At 41.1% G+C, this 18,871-nt stretch overlaps 1 protein-coding gene across 8 annotated transcripts in view; it reads right to left on the bottom strand.

Moving 5' to 3' along the window:
• The window catches only part of FAT3 (FAT atypical cadherin 3), a 675,042-nt gene that overhangs the window by 71,863 nt on the left and 584,308 nt on the right, over positions 1-18,871 (bottom strand). For all 8 annotated transcript variants that reach the window (XM_063671321.1, XM_063671320.1, XM_063671318.1 and 5 more), the window contains exons 12-13: positions 18,489-18,642; positions 14,905-15,138 (exon numbers count right to left, since the gene is read on the bottom strand). In XM_063671321.1, the coding sequence (XP_063527391.1) occupies positions 14,905-15,138; positions 18,489-18,642 (388 nt within the window). The remainder of the gene's footprint in view (positions 1-14,904; positions 15,139-18,488; positions 18,643-18,871) is intronic.

The following is an 18,871-nucleotide window of genomic DNA, read 5'->3' as shown; positions in this document are numbered from 1 at the left end:
ATTTTCCAACAATGAGGACTGGTTGAATCCATCATCTCATGGTCATAGGATGTATATAGAATGCTATGTACAATGTCACAATAAAGATGTAAAAGAATATATAACGGCATAGAAATATAGTTGCAGGTCATCAAAAAAGCAAGTTACAAAATAATATCTAGTTTATGAGCCTGGTTTTGTAAAAAAAAAAAAAAAAAAAAAAGGCAGAAGGGATTTCTATCAAAGTGGTAACCGTGTTTAAAAATGACTTGTTTTCTTTTTTGTTTACCCTTCTAGGTTAACAGCATGTTTGTAAACACACAGCATGTTTGTAATAAATAAAACAACCATTATAAAAATTATGTACATGAGAAATAATTCTTTAATATCAATTTTGGAGCACAATCAAATACTCAATTTATTTTGCAGGCCAGTTTAATTCTCAACATCCATACCACTCGAAATTGCAGAAAAGATACATATTGTATAGGCTACTTTTTCTGGATATTTCTATTCTTCATTATAGCTTGTCTTCAGAAAGACACTGGCTTTACTTAGAAAATCACTTTTGTCAAGGTCTCATTATAAAATTATTTTAAGAAATGTGATTTAAAAATGATTTTCTTTCTTTCTTTTTTTTTTTTTTTTGAGACAGAGTCTCACTCTGTCACCCAGGTTGAAGTGCAGTGGTGTGATCTCAGCTCACTGCAACCTCCGCCTCCTGGGTTCAAGCGTTTCTCCTGCCTCAGCCTCTGGAGTAGCTGGGATTACAGGCACACACCACCATGCCCGGCTAATTTTTGTATTTTTAGTAGAGATGGGGTTTCACTATGTTGGCCAGGCTGGTCTTGAACTCCTGACCTCAGGTGATCCACCCACCTCGGCCTCCCAAAGTGTTGGGATTACAGGTGTGAGCCACCACACCTAGCCTTAAAAATGATTTTCATACTTAAATTAAGCAAACAAAATGGCTAGCCTAAAATTCTTCTCTCATTCTCTGTGGAAGGCAAATAAAATCCCATTACAATGAAACAGCTTAAACTAATGGCTCCTTTTTCCTCTGTTTGAAATATGCCTGTGGATAATATGAAATAAAACAGAAAGTTGCCATGAAGAGGCCCATGGAATTAGCAATTACTTTTTCAGTTGGCAATTAATTTTAAATAGACTCCCTAATTACTTCTGTTTTAAGTGCCTTTTAAAAGTTCTTCATTGGGCGATGACTAAAGCTGGCACATTCCCATGGGCAGAATACCAGCTCCTGGGATCAGTAGCCCCTTGGTTTTTTTAAAAGTCAAAAAACACAGAAGGTAACATCAGTCACAGAGTCCAGGAGACCCTGATGACCACACCAAAAATCTGCCGAGGACTTGCCAATTGGGCTGGCTGTAGCTCTGCTGGGTAGGAGCAACAACATGATTGTGGGCTCCCATGCAAAATAAAAATACAGGGATTCTTGTTTAAACAGTATTAAGACACTCAACACAAGCCAGAGGAGAGCATTAAATGAAACACAGGGCCCTTCCAAGCAAGGAGCTCTGTTTGACTGCACACCTATAAAACTGGCCCCATTGCTGGATGAGATTATAGTTATACCTTCTGCAACATCTAAAAAGCTGCAGCTCATCTGGGTATAAACTTTTTCAACTATCTATGGCTTGGCATGAAGCTACACCTGGGATGATTAAGTGTAAGTAAACTAATTCATCAACTAAATACTCCAAACTCCATGTTTATTGGTACATGCAATGCCTGTGCTGGATAGCTACCCAACAATCATGCAACAGGTTTTCTATATGGGCCACTAAGTGTGACCACTGGATCCATTCATTCATCCATCCAAGAAATACTTAACTCCTGCTGCATGGCAGGCACCGGGGATACAAAGAAGCATGGCTCCCACCACTTATGTCCTCTCAAACGGCTCTCATTTCTCAGGAGACAAGCATGTATAGAGTTGATTGCTGGAGAGGGGTGGTCAAGGGAAGTTTCTCAGAGAAGAAAACAAATGGATTGAGTCCTGAAGGAAAGATAGGAGTTGTCAGTAGCAAAATAAGGTGGAAGAGTGACAGGAAGAAAGGGCATTACAAATGGTGGGAATATGTGTGAAGTTAACAATGCTGAAATTGCAAGGTATACTCAGAGAAGCATAAACGGTTCAGCATTGTTAAATCCCTAAGTTTAGAACAGTAGAAGCTGAAACTGTCTATTTTCATAGCCAACTGCAAGTTACCAGAGGTGTTATAACCAATTATAGTTAGCATAAACTAGAAACTGGGCCTAAGTTAATGGATAAATTAGCAGAAAGAGAAAAAGAAAGATTGGAAGGAGCAAGGTGGGGAGGATACGTGGGTGGAAAGTGTTTTGTAATATGTGAGAAGTTATTAAAAGAGCTTACGAGCAGATGATGGACAACATAATCGTGCCTGTCAAGGAGGCTTCACAAGGTGAAGTGGTAGGATGTATCCTGCAGCAAAGCTGATAAGCACATTTCACCAAGCCTCAACATGCCCTGGAGAGGCAGGGAGTCAAAGCTTGGGGTCCTTGGATTTTCTGCAGAAAATGCCCAGGGGTGGATGGAGATTTTCCTAGCTATATTAGTACTGCCTTAAATCCGTCCTCTGCATTGCCGAGTGTTCGATCCGGACTGATCCAAATGAGCAGTTCAGAGGCTTTTTTTTTTTTTTTTTTAAACCAACCTGTGGCATCTACAAATGAGGTAGCACATGAGTAAGGGAGCTTCTGGGAAAGAACCACTGTGATCAACTGTTACGGGTCAGAATTCCCTGCTAATGGGGGACTGTGCTAAAACACTTGCTTAAGATATCTCCTTTTTGGAAGGAATTAGCTGTTTCCTTTGACAGCTAGTGTTTTGATCCCTGTTTGGAAGAAACTGGATGTTTAAAAGGGTAATGATAACAAGAACTTACATGTGTCAAAGGCAAAAACTTCTAAATAGGGAAAGGCATTACAATCAACTACAGAGAAAAAAAAAAGTCCAGCTCTCTCCCAGACTTTCTAAATCAGGTTCTGGAGATGGAGTCCTTGCCCGTTTGTTTGTTTAGCCTATTTATTTTAAAAAACTCTCCAGAGGATTCTGACACAGAAATCGTAGAGTGTCATGGCCCTGCATCTGGTTGCAGACACTGTAGAAGGTGTCCTAACACTGGTAGGAGGTAAATAATTCAGGGAGGAGTTTATGGAGCCCAGAGCCCTTTGCTCAGATCACTCCATTTAACAGATGCCTTGGGAGGGACCACTTAACCTTTTTGAACCTTAATTTCTCCATCTATAGGTGGGAGCATCCAGATCTGTTCATTCCCTGGTAAGATCAAATGCGTGTTTTTTGAGCTTTCTAGAGAAAGCCTTAAAACAGAAGATGATATTTTTGATATCTACAACAGACAAAAGGCTTTGACCACAATGTCCTCCAGAAAATGACTCATGTTTTTCAGTCTTTAGGGAGGATTATTCAATTTTTACTGACATTTTAATAGTCCCTTAGCCATCTTCAAAGATTTAACACTTCGGAGAATAACAGCTTTGGGGAAGGGGGTAAAATACATTAAATCAGTGACCTATGCAGGTTAGACATAACAATATCTACGGCAGTAGGAAAAACAAAGAATAGATTCTACTTAAGAGAAAACAGGCTGAAATCAGAATGGAATCAATCTCTTTCAAAACATTTTCTTGTAGAAATTACTGGAGTATAGAAAAAAGCATTAGGCTGAGGTGATGATAATCTCCTTTTCAATCCAGCTTTGCCACTAATTAAGTCATCTTGGGAAAGTCTCTTTGTCTCTGGACCTCAGGATTTGACTGGATTTTGTCTCAGGGTCTTTTCAGTGGTAACATCCTAAGATTTAATAGGATGGCATTTCCATAAGAAGTGGACCTAGTGCCCCATGGAGGGCCCATGAATCCATGAGAATAGCAACAAGGAGCAGCCAATAGCTTTCCACCATCACTCATCCCTGCCTATGTCAAATAGCTGTGCTCCCAACACAGATGCACTGCTCCTTCCCAAGGTGGGCCCTGTTTTAATTGCCACTGGTCTGCACAAGAGCCCTTGTTCCTTTGAGAGTGGAACCTGTGAAAAGATAATGGCTATGATCAGGGAATCTTAAGGATGTGCGGATAGACTTGAAGACGCCCATGAACTTGCATTAGTATACTAGTTCTCTCTTGCTCCATGCCAAATTGCCCCAGAACTTAACAGCATAACACAACAAATATTTATTATGTCATGGTTTCTATGGATCAGGAATCCAGGCATTTTTTAGCTGGTTATCTATGGCTCAGCATTTCTCTTGAGGTTGCAGTCAAGCTGTCAGGCAGGGCTGCAGTCTCATCTGGAAGCTCAAATGGAGGTTGGAGGGTGGGTCCATTTTCAAGAGCAGTTGTTGATAGACCTTGACCCCTCACCATTTTAGCCTCTCTCAGGGCTATCTCACAATACCACAGCTGTCTTCCCCTGGGGCAAGTGATCCAACAGAGAGTAGGAAAGAGTGTTATAGACTGAATTGTGATCTCCTAAAATTCATATGTGGAGGCCCTAATCTCCACTGACGCTGCTTTGGAGATAAGGCTTTTAGGAGGTAATTAATGTTAAATGAGGTCTTAAGGGTGGGGTCCTAATGTGATAGGATTAGTGACCCGTAAGAAGAGAAGAAAGACAGATCTCTCTACACCCAGGTGCACCTAGGAAAGGCCATGTGAACACACTGCGATAAGGAGCTGTCTACAAACCAAGGCGAGAGCCCTGGACAAAACCTGACCAGTGCTGACACCCTGAACTTAAATTCCCAGACTCCAGAACTGTGAGAAAGTAAATGTTTGCTGTTTAAGTCATCCAGTCTAAGGTACTTCGTTATGGCAGTCTGAGCAGACTAATACAGAAAGCATCGCCAAGATGTATGCCACAGTCTTCTTATAACCTAATCTCTGAAGTGATATAATCACTTCTGCTATATCCTGTTCATTAGATGTGAGTCAGTAAGTCCAGCCCACTCTCAAGGGAAGAGGTGTGAATATCAGGAAGCGGGGAATCATTGGGGTTATCTTAGAGGCTGCTACCATAACGGAGGAATATTGGCATCTTTATTTTCATTAACCTCTAACTGGCTTTAGTGTCACATTCCATAATAAATGTAGGCAACAAGTCACTGTGGTATGAACAGCACCTGTGGTTTTGTAACCAGTATAAATCAGATATTTTCTTATTATTTTATGGTTGTTGTACCTGCCTCTGCTTACCACTACTTTGAAATATGGGAGTTATTAGACCTACCGCACTAGATTTTGTTATTTAATATATAAAAAGAAATTCACATTACTATACAACAACTTAAAAAATGCTTGGACAAATCTATTTTATTTGTAACTTTTTGTATTTTATTTTATGAGATGCAAAATATTATTCTGAGAGGTGATCCACAGGTATCACCAAACTGTTAAGGCGCTTCTGACACAAAAATATTAAGAATCCCTAAGCAAGTGATATTCAAAGTGTGGTTCTGGGAACAGCAGCATCAACATCAACTGGGAACTAGTCTGAAATGCAAATTATCAGGAGGTTCCTTCCCTGACCTACTGAGTCAGAAACTCTGGGGGAGGGACCCAGCAATCTGTTCAAATACACCCTCGAGGTGGCTCTTATGCTCACTGAAGTTTGAGAACCACTGATCTAGAGTCTCATTCAGAAATTGCATTTTCCACAAGCTCCCAGGTGATACTGAGACTTAGTCCAGACTTTTTGAGTACCACTGTCCTACCCTTGACTATAGCATCACTATTAATTGAATGTCTATTAACCAACCCTCCTGTGGCCCCTATCATGATGTCTGCAGCCCTGCTACTAACTAGCTGTGGCTCAGGGCAAGTTACTTAACCCCTCAGAGTTTATTCATATATTAAATAGAATGAAAAAGTATGCTAACTTGCAGGGCTATTATGAGAAATGGGAATAATGTATCTAAAGCACTTGGCACAGTGCCTGAAGTGGAGCAGAAGCTCTGAAAGCAGATGTAATTAGCCATATTATGATTATCATTTAAAGTTTTTATTGAGTAACTGAGCTTGCCTAGGAGGGTTCAAGACTAGTAGAGAAGAAACGTGCATGCAGCTCTCTGTCAGGATAATCAGGACATGCGTAGGAGCTCAGAACAGGGAGATCTAACTCCAGCGAAGGAAAATGTGGCCTTACAAGTTCAAAGTGCTTTTCATTCAGTATTGGGCCAATCTCACACTGATGCTTTGAGGTCGGCACAGGGAATATTACTGTCATTCTCACATTACAGAAGAAGAAACTAAAGGCTTGGAGAAGCTAAAGACTTGCCCCAGATCACTAATCATCAGAGCTTTCCCCATGCTCTCGTGAGCTCTTGATCAATCCAGTTACTAGATGTGTTTCTTGGGTACATTTGGGGATATCCCTGTGACCTGATCTCCAGGGTCTGGAGAAACCCAGGGGTGCTGTCTCAGCTGAGGGATGAGGCTGCGAGGAAGCTGTCTACTTAGAAAATCCTAAAAGGGAGAAATGGCAGGATGTTTGCATGCCTCCACTATGGAAGACACGGACAGAGCCAGTTTCTTCCAGATGCCACAGACTGCCCCTTCTCTCTGTCCCACACACTCACATACTGATGCCAGTGAAAAAGGATGCTTCAGGATTCACCTCTTCTGTCAGATGTGCCTTTTTTTTCTTTTGCTTTTGGGGCATAGTGCAAAGGTAGTATATTTAGCCAAGTCCCTTATAGGCTGGAGTTTTAGAGAGTAAATGCTGAATGTATATTGTTTTCCTTGTTTGTTTTCCTTCAGGAGATCAGAAGGCTGACGATAGAAGATTTGACATCAAACACCATCACAGGGAGTTGGAACTTTGCTTTGGCTATCATATTTAAAGTGGAGTGTCTAGGGCTGCAGGTATAGAAAAGCATTTTGGATTCTTACAGATTGGTTTGAGCAACACTTCCTCAGACTCTGTCCCAAGAAGATACAGGAAACTGAGAACCCAGGGCATGTGAGACGTTTTTCCACTAGAGTTGCAGCATCTCATCCACATTTCCAGTGGACTTTTGTCACCTCCAAGCTTTTCTTCCTAAGTCTCGGTTAATGGCTCTCAAAAAGTGGCAGACAAAAAAGGCGAGATGGGTCAGAAGAGGCAGGAAAACCACTGGAAAGATTCACTGAAGGTGGTTTGGTCAGAAAAATCTCCATCTAACAATTGTTAATGGTCACTTTCATGCACATTCCTCTCAAATAAATACATTCCTCCTTCATAGGCAGCTATGCTCTCAGGGCAAATGGTGCCCTATGACCCTGGGTCAGCCCTGTACTTCCTCTGACAAGAGCTATGCTTTGGAAAACCCAGTTCATTCCAGTATCTTCCCTCTGAGAGCAAAGTGCAGGGTTCAAGATGCTATCTCTCTCATGAAATACTCACTAAACAAATTCCCAACATGGACAGCAAGCTTACACCATTATAGTGAATGCCAGCACAAAATGGAGGAAGCTGAGGACAGCTGAGACACACACTCGGGGCAAAACAGGGAAGCTCTATCAAAAGATAAGTTCTCTTAGTGTCTTTCCTCTTTTCTGTTAATATGAGGATCAAACTATTAACTTTAGGGGAAAGGCAGTAGGCAGTATTCTGGAAGACTCAGAATTTTTCATATTTTCTATTAATGCAATTTACTGATTGGGACCACTGCCCATTCATGTATTAAATAATCTGGCATCTACAGAGCCCTCACTGGGTGAAATATTTCTCTTCTTCATTTCTTACTGACTCCCTCTCACCTTTCCCCTCACCCTGAAACAAACTACTGCATCTCTTCAGGGCACTCAGCCCAGCTGCTGCCCTGCTTATCTCAGATGGCAGTCCACTTCCTGTATAGAGACATCTGAGGGCAGGTGTGTGCCTCTCAGTGGGTTTCCTTAGCATCTCCCTTTGAGCATCTTCCTTTGTGTTTCAATTTTCCCTTTCTGCCTCTCTCTTTCCTTTTACTTCTTTTTTATTTTTGTTTTTATTTTTTTTTGAGATGGAGTCTCACTCTGTCGCCAGGCTGGAATGCAGTGGGGTGATCTCAGCTCACTGCAACCTCCACCTCCTCAGCTCAAGTGATTCTCCTGCCTCAGCCTCCCAAGTAGCTGGGATTACAGGCGCACGTCACCACACCTGGCTAATTTTTGTATTTTTAGTAGAGATGGGGTTTTACCATGTTGGTCAGCCTGGTCTCGAACTACTGACCTGAAGTGATCTGCCCGCCTCCGCCTCCCAAAGTGCTGGGATTACAGGCATGAGTCACCACACCCAGCTCTTTCCTTTTACTTCTAAAGCCAAGTGGTCCCTCCACACCCCTGAGGCTAACTTTTCCTGCTCATGAGTGATGTCACCTTCTCCGACCTCTTTGGGACCCACTGTGGCAGTTGTTTTTTCCTGCTTTCATCATTGCTTTCATCATTCCCCGGGCCTCCCCTATGTGTCCCTGCTCCTGTGCAGGTGGGCCAGCCTGAGGGACTCCTTCTGGGCAGTGGATAGTGGTGGAGTGATGTGGTCAGTCCCAGGCTGAGGCAGCTGACAGCTGGCATGCTGACTTCATCTCTCTCTTCCCCTCTGCTATGACCTTGGAAGCCAAAGGTCAGAAGGTGGAGATGGCAGGATGGAGGGACCAGATTTCTGAGTCACTAGATAGACTCGCACTGACCTGTACTTCACCTGGGCAAGAAATAAGCTTTTGCTTTGCTAAGCCACTGAGACTTCCTACAAATGATCTCAGTCTTGCCAAGCCTGTCCCGGCTAATACTCATCTCTCCATCTATCTGTCTCTCTGTCTGGCTTCTCTGTCTATCTCTCTCCATCCAAGTTCAAGTTCCAACTCTTAGCATTTTGGTAAGTGCTAATACCATTTGGTGAATCCTTCCTGAGTTGTCCCAGTTGAAAATTCATTGCTTACATTGTAATGTTCCCATGTGGACCTATGTAGCATTTTACATGTGCTATCTGACCAATCCTTATAAAATCATTAGTTTTACAGATGTGACTTTATTACCACATTCCTCATCATTTTCTTGGAATCCTGTTGTGCAGGCCTATTTCTCACTATGACTGTAAACCCCTTGAAGGCAAGACTGTCATGATGAGCAAACATGTCTTTATTCCTGACTTCCTTCTGGAGGTTCACAGTTGAATTCCCAATGTGTCCCCATGTTTCATCTTCCTCTCTATGCCAGATGGTACTGTTGACCATCTATGCTACTTCTGCTCATGCAGCACCTTCAGCTGGTGCCCATGTTTGAAATTTTGACTAAATAGCCTACCTTGCTTTCAGTCTAGTCAGTTGCCAAAATCTACAGATTTCACATCTGAAATCTCAATCTGGCTTTCATCAGCTCCTTATTTATTTATTTACTTGGTTTTTTTTTGAGATGGAGTCTCGCTCTGTCACCCAGGCTGGAGTGCAGTGGCGCGATCTCTGCTCACAGCAAGCTCCGCCTCCTGGTTCACACCGTTCTCCTGCCTCAGCCTCCCAAGTAGCTGGGACTGCAGGTGCCCATTGCCACGCCCGGCGAATTTTTTGTATTTTTAGTAGAGACAGGGTTTCACTGTGTTAGCCAGGATGGTCTTGATCTCCTGACCTTGTGATCTGCCCTCCTTGGCCTCCCAAAGTGCTGGGATTACAGGCGTGAGCCACCGTGCCTGGCCCACCAGCTCCTTATTTTTAAATCTCAAAGCCACCACTCTCATTTTGGCCCTTATTGTCTTTCTTAATACACTCCTAGGAGCTTTCCTAGTCCCTGGTTTTCCTTGTTCCAATTCATTTCAGAGGCTCCTATCAGATTAGCATCCCCCAAACTCCAAATTCATTATTTCTTTTCTCAAATGTGCTCAATGGTTCATTTCCATCTGTTTAATTAAGTGGCCTTCACAAACAACCACAATCAGGCCCGGTCTACTTTTCCTATCTCATTAATCTCTCCTCCCTCCTGGACTACATGATGTTCTCTCAACTATTTAGCTGGGTCCACACTTTCCCAACTTCCTGGCTCTTATCTTCCTGAATGCATTCCTAACCCTGACTGTGGAAATCCTATTCATTCTGGGAAATTTGCTTTTTAAAAATTTTACTTTAAGTTCTGGGATACATGTGCAGAACGTGTAGGTTTGTTACACAGGTATATATGTGCCACGGTGGTTTGCTGCACCTATCAACCCATCATCTAGGTTTCAATTCCCACATGCATTAGGTATTTGTCCTAATGTTCTTCCTCCCCTCGTCCCCCACACTCCAACAGGCCCCAGTGTGTAGTGTTCCCCTCCCTGTGTCCATGTGTTATTAACGGTATGTGTGTTCCTTTTAACAACTATTCATTTTACTACCATTCACCCTTTAACTTCCCTTTTTTATAAATGTTGGGTCATGAAGTCATGTCACCAGTTTATGGAAGCAAAGATATTTCCAATTGACAGGAAAACTAAGAACTTAATGCTAAAATCTAGAGAGTTGCCATGGTATTTCTTAGAACTCATAAAATGGGTGTAAAATTATCTTGTCCTCTTCTGTTTTTATTTTATTCCTGACCCAGGCAATGAGTCTAACAATAATGTTAGTTCATTATAAGTGATTCATAGAAAAAGAGTTGTTTGGCTAAAAGCAATAATATATTTTAAATTTCTTAAATCAGGATATGAAGGTTTAGCAAGTCACAGAGTCAGATTTCAGATTATATCCTTGTCTTTTCTCTGCAATTCATAATGAACGGTATATTTTGTAGCCAATTGCTGGCTGTCTTAATCTGTTTGGGCTATAAAAAATACCTGAGACTTGGTAATTCATAAACAACAGAAATTTATTGCTCATAGTTCTGGAGGCTGGGAAGTCCAAGATCAAGGCACCAGCAGATTTGGTGTTGGTGGGGGCACGTTCTATTTGAAACGGGCCTCCACCAGACATTAGATGTTCTTGCATGACGGAAGAGAAAAACAGGCTCCCTCAAGCCTCTTTTATAAGGGCATTGAAGAGCCCTCAGGACCTAATCACCTCCCAAAGGATGCATCTCTTAATGTGGACACATTAGGAATTAGGTTCCAATGTATGAATTTTAGAGGGACACAAATTTCAGATCATAGCACTGGTGGAATAATTTACAACTTCTGGTAAAGCAATGTGCTTAACCAAAGAAGTTTCATGAATCAAATATGCCTGTCATTTACACAAATGTAGCCAATGATCTTCAGCAGGATCAAAAACCAATTAGACAACTTGGATGAATCTTAAGAGAATTATGCTGAGTGAAAAAATAAGACCAATCTTAAAAGGTTACAAACTATACAATTTAATTTAAATAGCATTTTTGAAATAAGAGAATTATAGATATGGAAGTCAGTGGTTGTCAGGGGTTAGGGATTGGGAAGGAGGTGCAGGGAGTGGGTGGGTGTGGCTCTAAAGGGGCAGCAAGTGGGAGGCATGTGAGGTATGAATGTGGTGTTTAAATGAAGCTGCACAGGTGATAACATTGCATAGAAATATATACACGCAAACACCCTGAAATTTGAATAAACTCTGTGGATTGTACCAAGGTCAATTTCCTAGCTCTGATGGTATACTATAGTTAAGCAAGATGTTACCACTGGGAGAAGGGCTGGGTGAAGGGGCACTTGAGTTCCCTATATATTATTTTGCAACTTCCTGTGAACCTGTAATTATTTCAAAATAAAAAGCTTAAAAATAAGACCTTTCCTTGTCATACCAGAGAAGGATCTGCAAACGAGGTCAGGAGGTAACACAAGTGTATTAGTCCGTTCTCATGCTGCTAAGAAAGATATACCAGAGACTGGGTAATTTATAAAGGGAAAAGGTTTAATTGACTCACAGTTCTGCATGGCTACAGAGGCCTCAGGAAACTTACAATCACAGCAGAAGGTCAAAGGGAAGCAAACACATCCTTTTTCACATGATGGCAGAAAGCGGAAGTGCCAAACAAAAGGGGGAAAAGCCCCTCATAAAACCATCAGGTCTCATGAGAACTCACTCACTATCATGAGAACAGCATGAGGATAACCACCCCCATGATTAAATTACCTCCCACCAGGTCTCTCCCACGACACATGGGGATTATGGAAACTACAATTCAAGATATGATTTGGGTGGGGTCACAGCCAAACCGTATCAATAAACAAGTAAAGTGGCTAGCAGGAGGCAAGGTTAGTGCTGCGGCCAGTGTCAAGGATGCAGCTGCTCTTTAGCTCCTGCCATGAGGGACCTGTGTACCTGGAATTGCTGGGCCTTCTGAGTGCTGTTGTTTTTATAAAATGCTGGAAATCTAAATTTCTAATAAAATTCTGACTTTTAAATATTAACAGCTATTATAAGTTTTTTTTCTTTCCTTGTTTCCTTCTTTTTCTTCTTTTTTTTTTTTTTGAGATGGAGTCTCGCTCTGTTGCCCAGGCTGGAGTGCACTGGCGTGATATTGGCTCACTGCAACCTCCGCCTCCCGGGTTCAAGCAATTCTTCTGCCTCAGCTTTTCGAGTAGCTGGGACTACAGGCGTGTACCACCATGCCTGGCTAATTTTTGTGTTTTTAGTAGAGACGGGGTTTCACCATATTGGCCAGGCTGGTCACGAACTCCTGCCTCATGATCCGCCCACTTCGGCCTCTCTTTTGAACACTATAGAGGCCAAACTAGAAAGCCAGATTTGTGTGCAATGGCCATTCATGTGCAAACTCAGCTTCCAGACAGAGGTTCAGTTTGGCTCCAAGATAAATTCTACCTTCAACAACCTGGTAATCTTAGTGCACAGCTCACACTGGTTTGTAATCTCTTAGGAAACGGAGAAATGGTCACTTTTGAGGCAGTAAGTGTTCTGATCAGGCCACTAATGAAAATTAGTGTACCAATCATTGATACCCAGGGATTCTGAAGAATGTCAGCATTCATCTGATTGCAGCTCAGACTGACGCTGCTGCAACTGGAATCTCCTGTCTACTCTGACCAAGACCTTCACAGCCACTTCATCAGTATGCTGGCTAAGGCACAGTAGGTGCTCAGTTTGTGTTAGAAATATTCATTGGTTCTTTCTCAGCTGTCTTAGTTCTTTTACATTTTAAAGCTAAAAGAAATCTACAAAAACTGAGAAAATGAACTAAAATCTGGTGTCTTATGCCACAGTTTTCCTGTGGCTGATGCAATGGCCTGGTGACTATACTTTATACATAGATGCCCACAGCACCTCTATAATCTCTGCTTCTATTTGAAGCTTTGAATATAAGCTCTTACTCATTATCAAAAAATGAGTAGATCAAGGTACTGGTAAGATCCTCATTCCAGTTTTGGTTCCTTAAAGTCTTTATCATCTCTGCCCTGTTAAATGCCCAGAATCTAGACATTCCTTCCTCCCCAACTCCCAACCTGGCCATCTGACTCGAAAGAAGTGAAAGGAGGACATAGCATGTTCTTCACAACTTGCAAAACAGCTCTAAGCACACCGTCTGTGAGTCAGTAACACCCCACTCCACCACCTCATGTTTCAAAAAACACCATGTGCACTAATCAGACATCCATGTCCAGTCTAGTAGCCTGGGTACACTCAATTCCTTCATGGAGTGTGGAGAAAAATTCCAACCTTTCAGCTTTTAAAATATCATCTATGGCCTAATTATACATTCTCAAAATCAAATTTAAAATGATTAAGTGATTCATTTCCATTAATTCTGTTCTCTTTCCCCAAAGTCATCTGCTAATAAGAGTCCAGAGACTGTTTTCTAATCCTCCTTTAAAAAACAGACTATTTGTAGGTATTACATAAATACGTATCAATAAGAGGTCTTTCTTGTTTACCATTTTTCACAAAGCTCTTTAATATGTACACTTTTAAAGGGTTGGTTCTCAGCCTTGAAAATTATGCTAATGAGGTAAGAGCAATAATTCAAATTGTAGCCACTAATTTCTCTAAGGGAAAATATGCAGAGACCCCAGGCTCTACGTTTGTTTTCAACTAATTATCATGTATTTACTTTTCTGTTAGTCCAATAATTTTTCTTTCAATTCAGAATTAAGCAATATGACACTGAATTATATAAAGGCCTATTTAGCATAGCAGACACACCTCATCATTTCCTAGTACTCTGATTTACAGCTCTTAAAATGCACAACTGAGAGGCTGTCTATATGCCCTTTTGTATTTATATTCCATCATGCAGTCACCTCAATAACTTATGCATTCTCAGAAGGTCTACCTAGCAATTAACTCCAGTCTCTTCTAACTCACCATCTCATTATGTAAAGTGGATTTGAACATAAACTTTATTAGCAACTTTCAATTCTAATTCCTTATCTCCCCCACCCCCACTCTGTCGAACAATGTCAGTTTATACGTGACAAAAATGCTTTGGAAAATGGCAGTTTAAAAAATCCACGTTGGACTGGCAGCACATTTAGTAATTAGTCTTTGCACTACGGGGCACTATATTAAATCGAGATTGTCATATTTCAGCTAAAGCATGTGACCCAGTTCTTCATAGAAATGGAAACAAATCAAATTCTCCCTGCTTTACAACATAGCCTTTTGACTATGTTTAGGAGGAAAAGACAATGAGGAAATCTATCATTTTTATTCAAAAGGTCAAAATCTAAAAACAACAAAACAAAACCCAAACAAACCAACCCAAACTCCTTTGCTAAAAGGTAAAAGACTTCTTAGTATCTCTTCTTCAAACTCTAGAAAGAGGAGGGCCAACTTGCAGACTTTTCTCACGCACATGAAGTGTATTAGCTGAATAGTTGAAATGGGGTTTAATGTACATGTTCTCGTGGTAAAGAACCAAGGGGGTTGATTAAGGTTCTGATAAAACTACAAGAATTGCAGCACCTGAAGACAAAGTGTCCACTGTGTGACAGGGAGATGCCTGCAACTGACTTACCAACGTCGGGGTCCACGGCTTGAACTCTGGTCAACAGAGCCTTGGTGGCTGTGTTCTCATAGACGCAGGTGTTGTAGTGGTCAGAAGAAAACACAGGGGGGTTATCATTCACGTCCTCCAGGATTAGGTGGATGTTGGACTGGCAGAACCTGCCACCCCCGTCAGTGGCCTTAGCCATCAGGCTATACACAGGGATCCTCTCCCTGTCCAACAGAGCCAAGGTTTTTAACTCGCCTGTGAAAATAAATGGCAGCACAATTGGTCTGAGTTTTTAAAAATTGTCTTTCTTTGGAGAGCAGAGGACCAATTATATAAACAATTCTCAACATAGGAATGACTAACGTCATTTGGCCCAAGTGTCCCATACTTTAAAAATGTAGCAAATTCAACAATTTATATGTCAGGGAAAAATGTATGGGATTCTAGATGCAAAAACAAAACAGCTGTGTGACCTTCAAATTAATTAATCCCTTTTCGAAACCTCTGGTATAAGGGGCTCTTTCTTTTGGCTACATGGAGAAGTCTCAAACCTCTTTAAACCTCTCAAAATCTACTCTGGAGATCAGTCTCTGGATTTCTGCTATATGTCCAGAAAACACATAGAGAATGGACTGGTATATCTAGTTCTCTGATGGCCAACTGATGGTCAATATTGTCAACAACCCATAGACCAGGAAGGGTAGTCTCTTTGCCTCCAGATACTCAACTTTTTACTCCATCATTTACTGGAAAACAGGTAATGAAAACAGAAGCTGGCTTTAGGGGAGCAGGGTCTTGAAGGACCCCTATTGTGCAAGGGTTAACCCTTAACTTGCTGGATTGTGGAAGGGCCTGACATTGCTTGTGGAGGAGTCAAGTGGGAGAAAACTTGAGGAGCATGGAAAAGCAGCTCCTTAGCATCCCACATGGAGTAACGTTATGTCTGTATTTTAACCACTGGAATAGCTCCACTGGTGCTGGATACTAGCTTTTGTGCAGATATTTCTATTGTTTAAGTTTCATAAGATAATGACAACAAGCACAGTGACAAACCTGAATAAATGTTATTTGATGGAAAGTATGACTCATGAAATATTATCACTCTTAAATAAAATTAGTAGATATTATTTGGATGAAGCTATCTATATTTATTTATTTATTTATTTGTTTGTTTTATTTATTTATTTACTTTGAGACTGAGTCTTGCTCTGTCGCCCAGGCTGGAGTGCAGTGGCGCCACCTCTACTCACTGTAAGCTCCGCCTCCCGGGTTCACACCATTCTCCTGCCTCAGACTCCCGAGTAGCTGGGACTACAGGCGCCTGCCACCATGCCTGGCTAATTTTTTTGTATTTTTAGTAGAGACGGGGTTTCACCGTGTTAGCCAGGATGTTCTCGATCTCCTGACCTCGTGATCCACCCACCTCGGCCTCCCAAAGTGCTGGGATTACAGGTGTGAGCCACTGTGCCAGCCAAAGCTACCTATATTTATTAAGGCAGTTCATCTTTTAGCTTCCCGGCTATGGCCAGCCAGTTCTCAGATACAGGTTGGATCATTCCCCTCTCTTACTCGAAAAGCATCCACAGCTTTTCATTGGAACATTCAAGACACTCCACAATCTGGCGTAAAGTAGTTTTCCCTCCACTTTTGTATATAACATTACCTGGATGCGCTATGCTCTCTGCTCATGCTGTTCCTATAACTTTCAGTGTCCTGTTTAAGCCACTGAGAATCCTGGCTCAGTTCAAATGCTAGTTCTTCCTTTAAGCAGTTTCTTTTTCCTCTTATCAGAATATTAGTTACATCTTCATCTGTGCCGAGATATAGCTCCCCTTATGTTTCTTCTGAACACTCATTTCATTGTGCCTTTCATTATTATTATTATTGGTTTACTTGCCTGTCTTCCCTACTGGATTACAAGATCCCTTGGGCATGATTTATTTTGTTTATCTTGGAGTCTACCACAAATATCCCATAAAGTGCTTTTATGTCTACTGGCTACTCAATAAATGTTACCTATTGAATAAATAATCACCAGGCCCATATAGCTGAGTAGTATATTCCCATGTAGCTAAGTCAGTGCTTCCTTGTAGGATGCAACCTCTTATGGGAGGGAGGCAGGGAGGAGCCACTACCTTTTGGGAGACTCAGTAGTCAGTAATTGTTCACTAGAACCAACACAGCACTGAAAATATGCAAGCCAGCCAATCTTTAGGCTTAAATTACAAATGTCATTGGATGGGTCATCTAATATATAAAACTAAAATAATTTGCCTCCATATAAAAGGCTTTTCCATCAGCTCTGGTCTTCAATGCAGGCATCTGCCTTTAGCTTACATAACCTTGCACCTTGTCAATTTTACCTGAATATACAACCAAGCAAATCTGAGGGCTCATAGGTTTGGAGAAACTAGGCAAAAGAGTTTAATAAAAACTAGACAACTGTGTTAATAAGAGCCAGAAAGGGACCCTAAAGGCATTTCAAAGTGAGAAAAATTCTCCTTCCTATAAATTGCTGTCTGGTTTTCATGGCAACCTGCATTTGTGATATAACTTCATTTATATCTGTTACGAGCATATACCTTAAAACTTACAGATAAGAGAAACAAGAGAAAAAAACAGAGATGTCTGCTTACTTGATGTTAATAAATGTAGGTAAAGTCTGGGCAAGTTTTACAAAGGAAATAAAGAGTTTTTGTGGTCCAGAGCACCCATATTTGGATGTGCTCCTACCACTTCTTAGAGCCCAAGATACTGAGCATCATATTCTTGGGGTGCAGAGAATGATACCCCAAAGTATGGTGCTTTGGCATGCTGAGCACCTTGAATTAAAAAAATCTGGAAGGCCTTAAAGTTGCCTTAGAACCAAGAACTTTCAAATTTTCTCTTATTTCCCTCATCTCTCTCAAGTGCAGGTGAAGACTCCCTTTGAAATTTCCTCATTTGACTAAGAAAACTTCTTTCCAAAAGAAATGCATTTGTCTTAAGATCCCCCTCTACAGAAATCTCATCAAATAACCGGGAAAGATTCACCACCAGAGAAGAGAAAAGAGACTAAAAGTCATCACCATGTCCAGACAGATTTTTCATCTCTTCTTCTGAGGGCAGCTCCTAAAGATTAAACGGGAGACTTTATCTGCATAACTAGATAACCTTTGTTCACAGTCAGTTCAATCCCTCACCTTCCCCATATTTTCCAGTGTCATTGAGTTTCCTAGGAGAATTATTTACAAAATAATGGATGCCCTCCAGGTTACTCATTTCCCCTAAAAATCATTGACTACTCCTCTAAAACTGCCTACAGTCCCCCAACTTCCCTCTCCCCTAGCAACAGCCTTAACCATCTGGCCTTTCTTTGAGTCTCTCATTTTTGGTGCTGTGGTACCCACGTTCACATAAGTAAATCTATATGCCTTTTCTCCTGTTAATCTGTCTGTGGTCAGTTCATTTCAGCAAACATTCAGAAAGGATGGAAGGGAAATTTTCCCTCCATCCCTATAAGAGCAAGTATACTACTAACTATTAACTAGTGATGAGACCATGTAAGTTTAACTTCTGTCATGGATTAACAATGACATTTACCCAAAGAATAAATTTCAGCTTACCACTTTCTGGATCTAGAAAAAATTCACTGTTTCCAGATCCATACAGTGAGTATCGTATATCTCCATTGGATCCAATATCAGCATCCTTTGCACTGACTTTCAGGATGATTTTATTTGATGGAATGTCTTCAGGAAGTAATGCTGTATATGCAACCTGGACAAAGGTGAAGAAAGGTAATAAAATCATTAGTATTTGTGGGGGCAATTGCCATATTTAGCATTATATAGGATTTCTTTAAAAATTCGTTTATATAATTTAGCTTTGTTATTTTTTTCCTTCACTACAGAAACATATTCCAATATATTATGAAACTCTGCTGCTCTACCATTCCCATGCTTATTCATTTAACAAATATTTATTGAGCATCCACTATGTGTACCAT

Source organism: Pongo pygmaeus, chromosome 9 (assembly GCF_028885625.2).
Source record: "Pongo pygmaeus isolate AG05252 chromosome 9, NHGRI_mPonPyg2-v2.0_pri, whole genome shotgun sequence".
In the NCBI taxonomy this organism is placed as follows: domain Eukaryota; kingdom Metazoa; phylum Chordata; class Mammalia; order Primates; family Hominidae; genus Pongo; species Pongo pygmaeus.
Note: the sequence above shows the minus strand (reverse complement) of the source record. Positions and strands in the feature narration are given on the sequence as shown.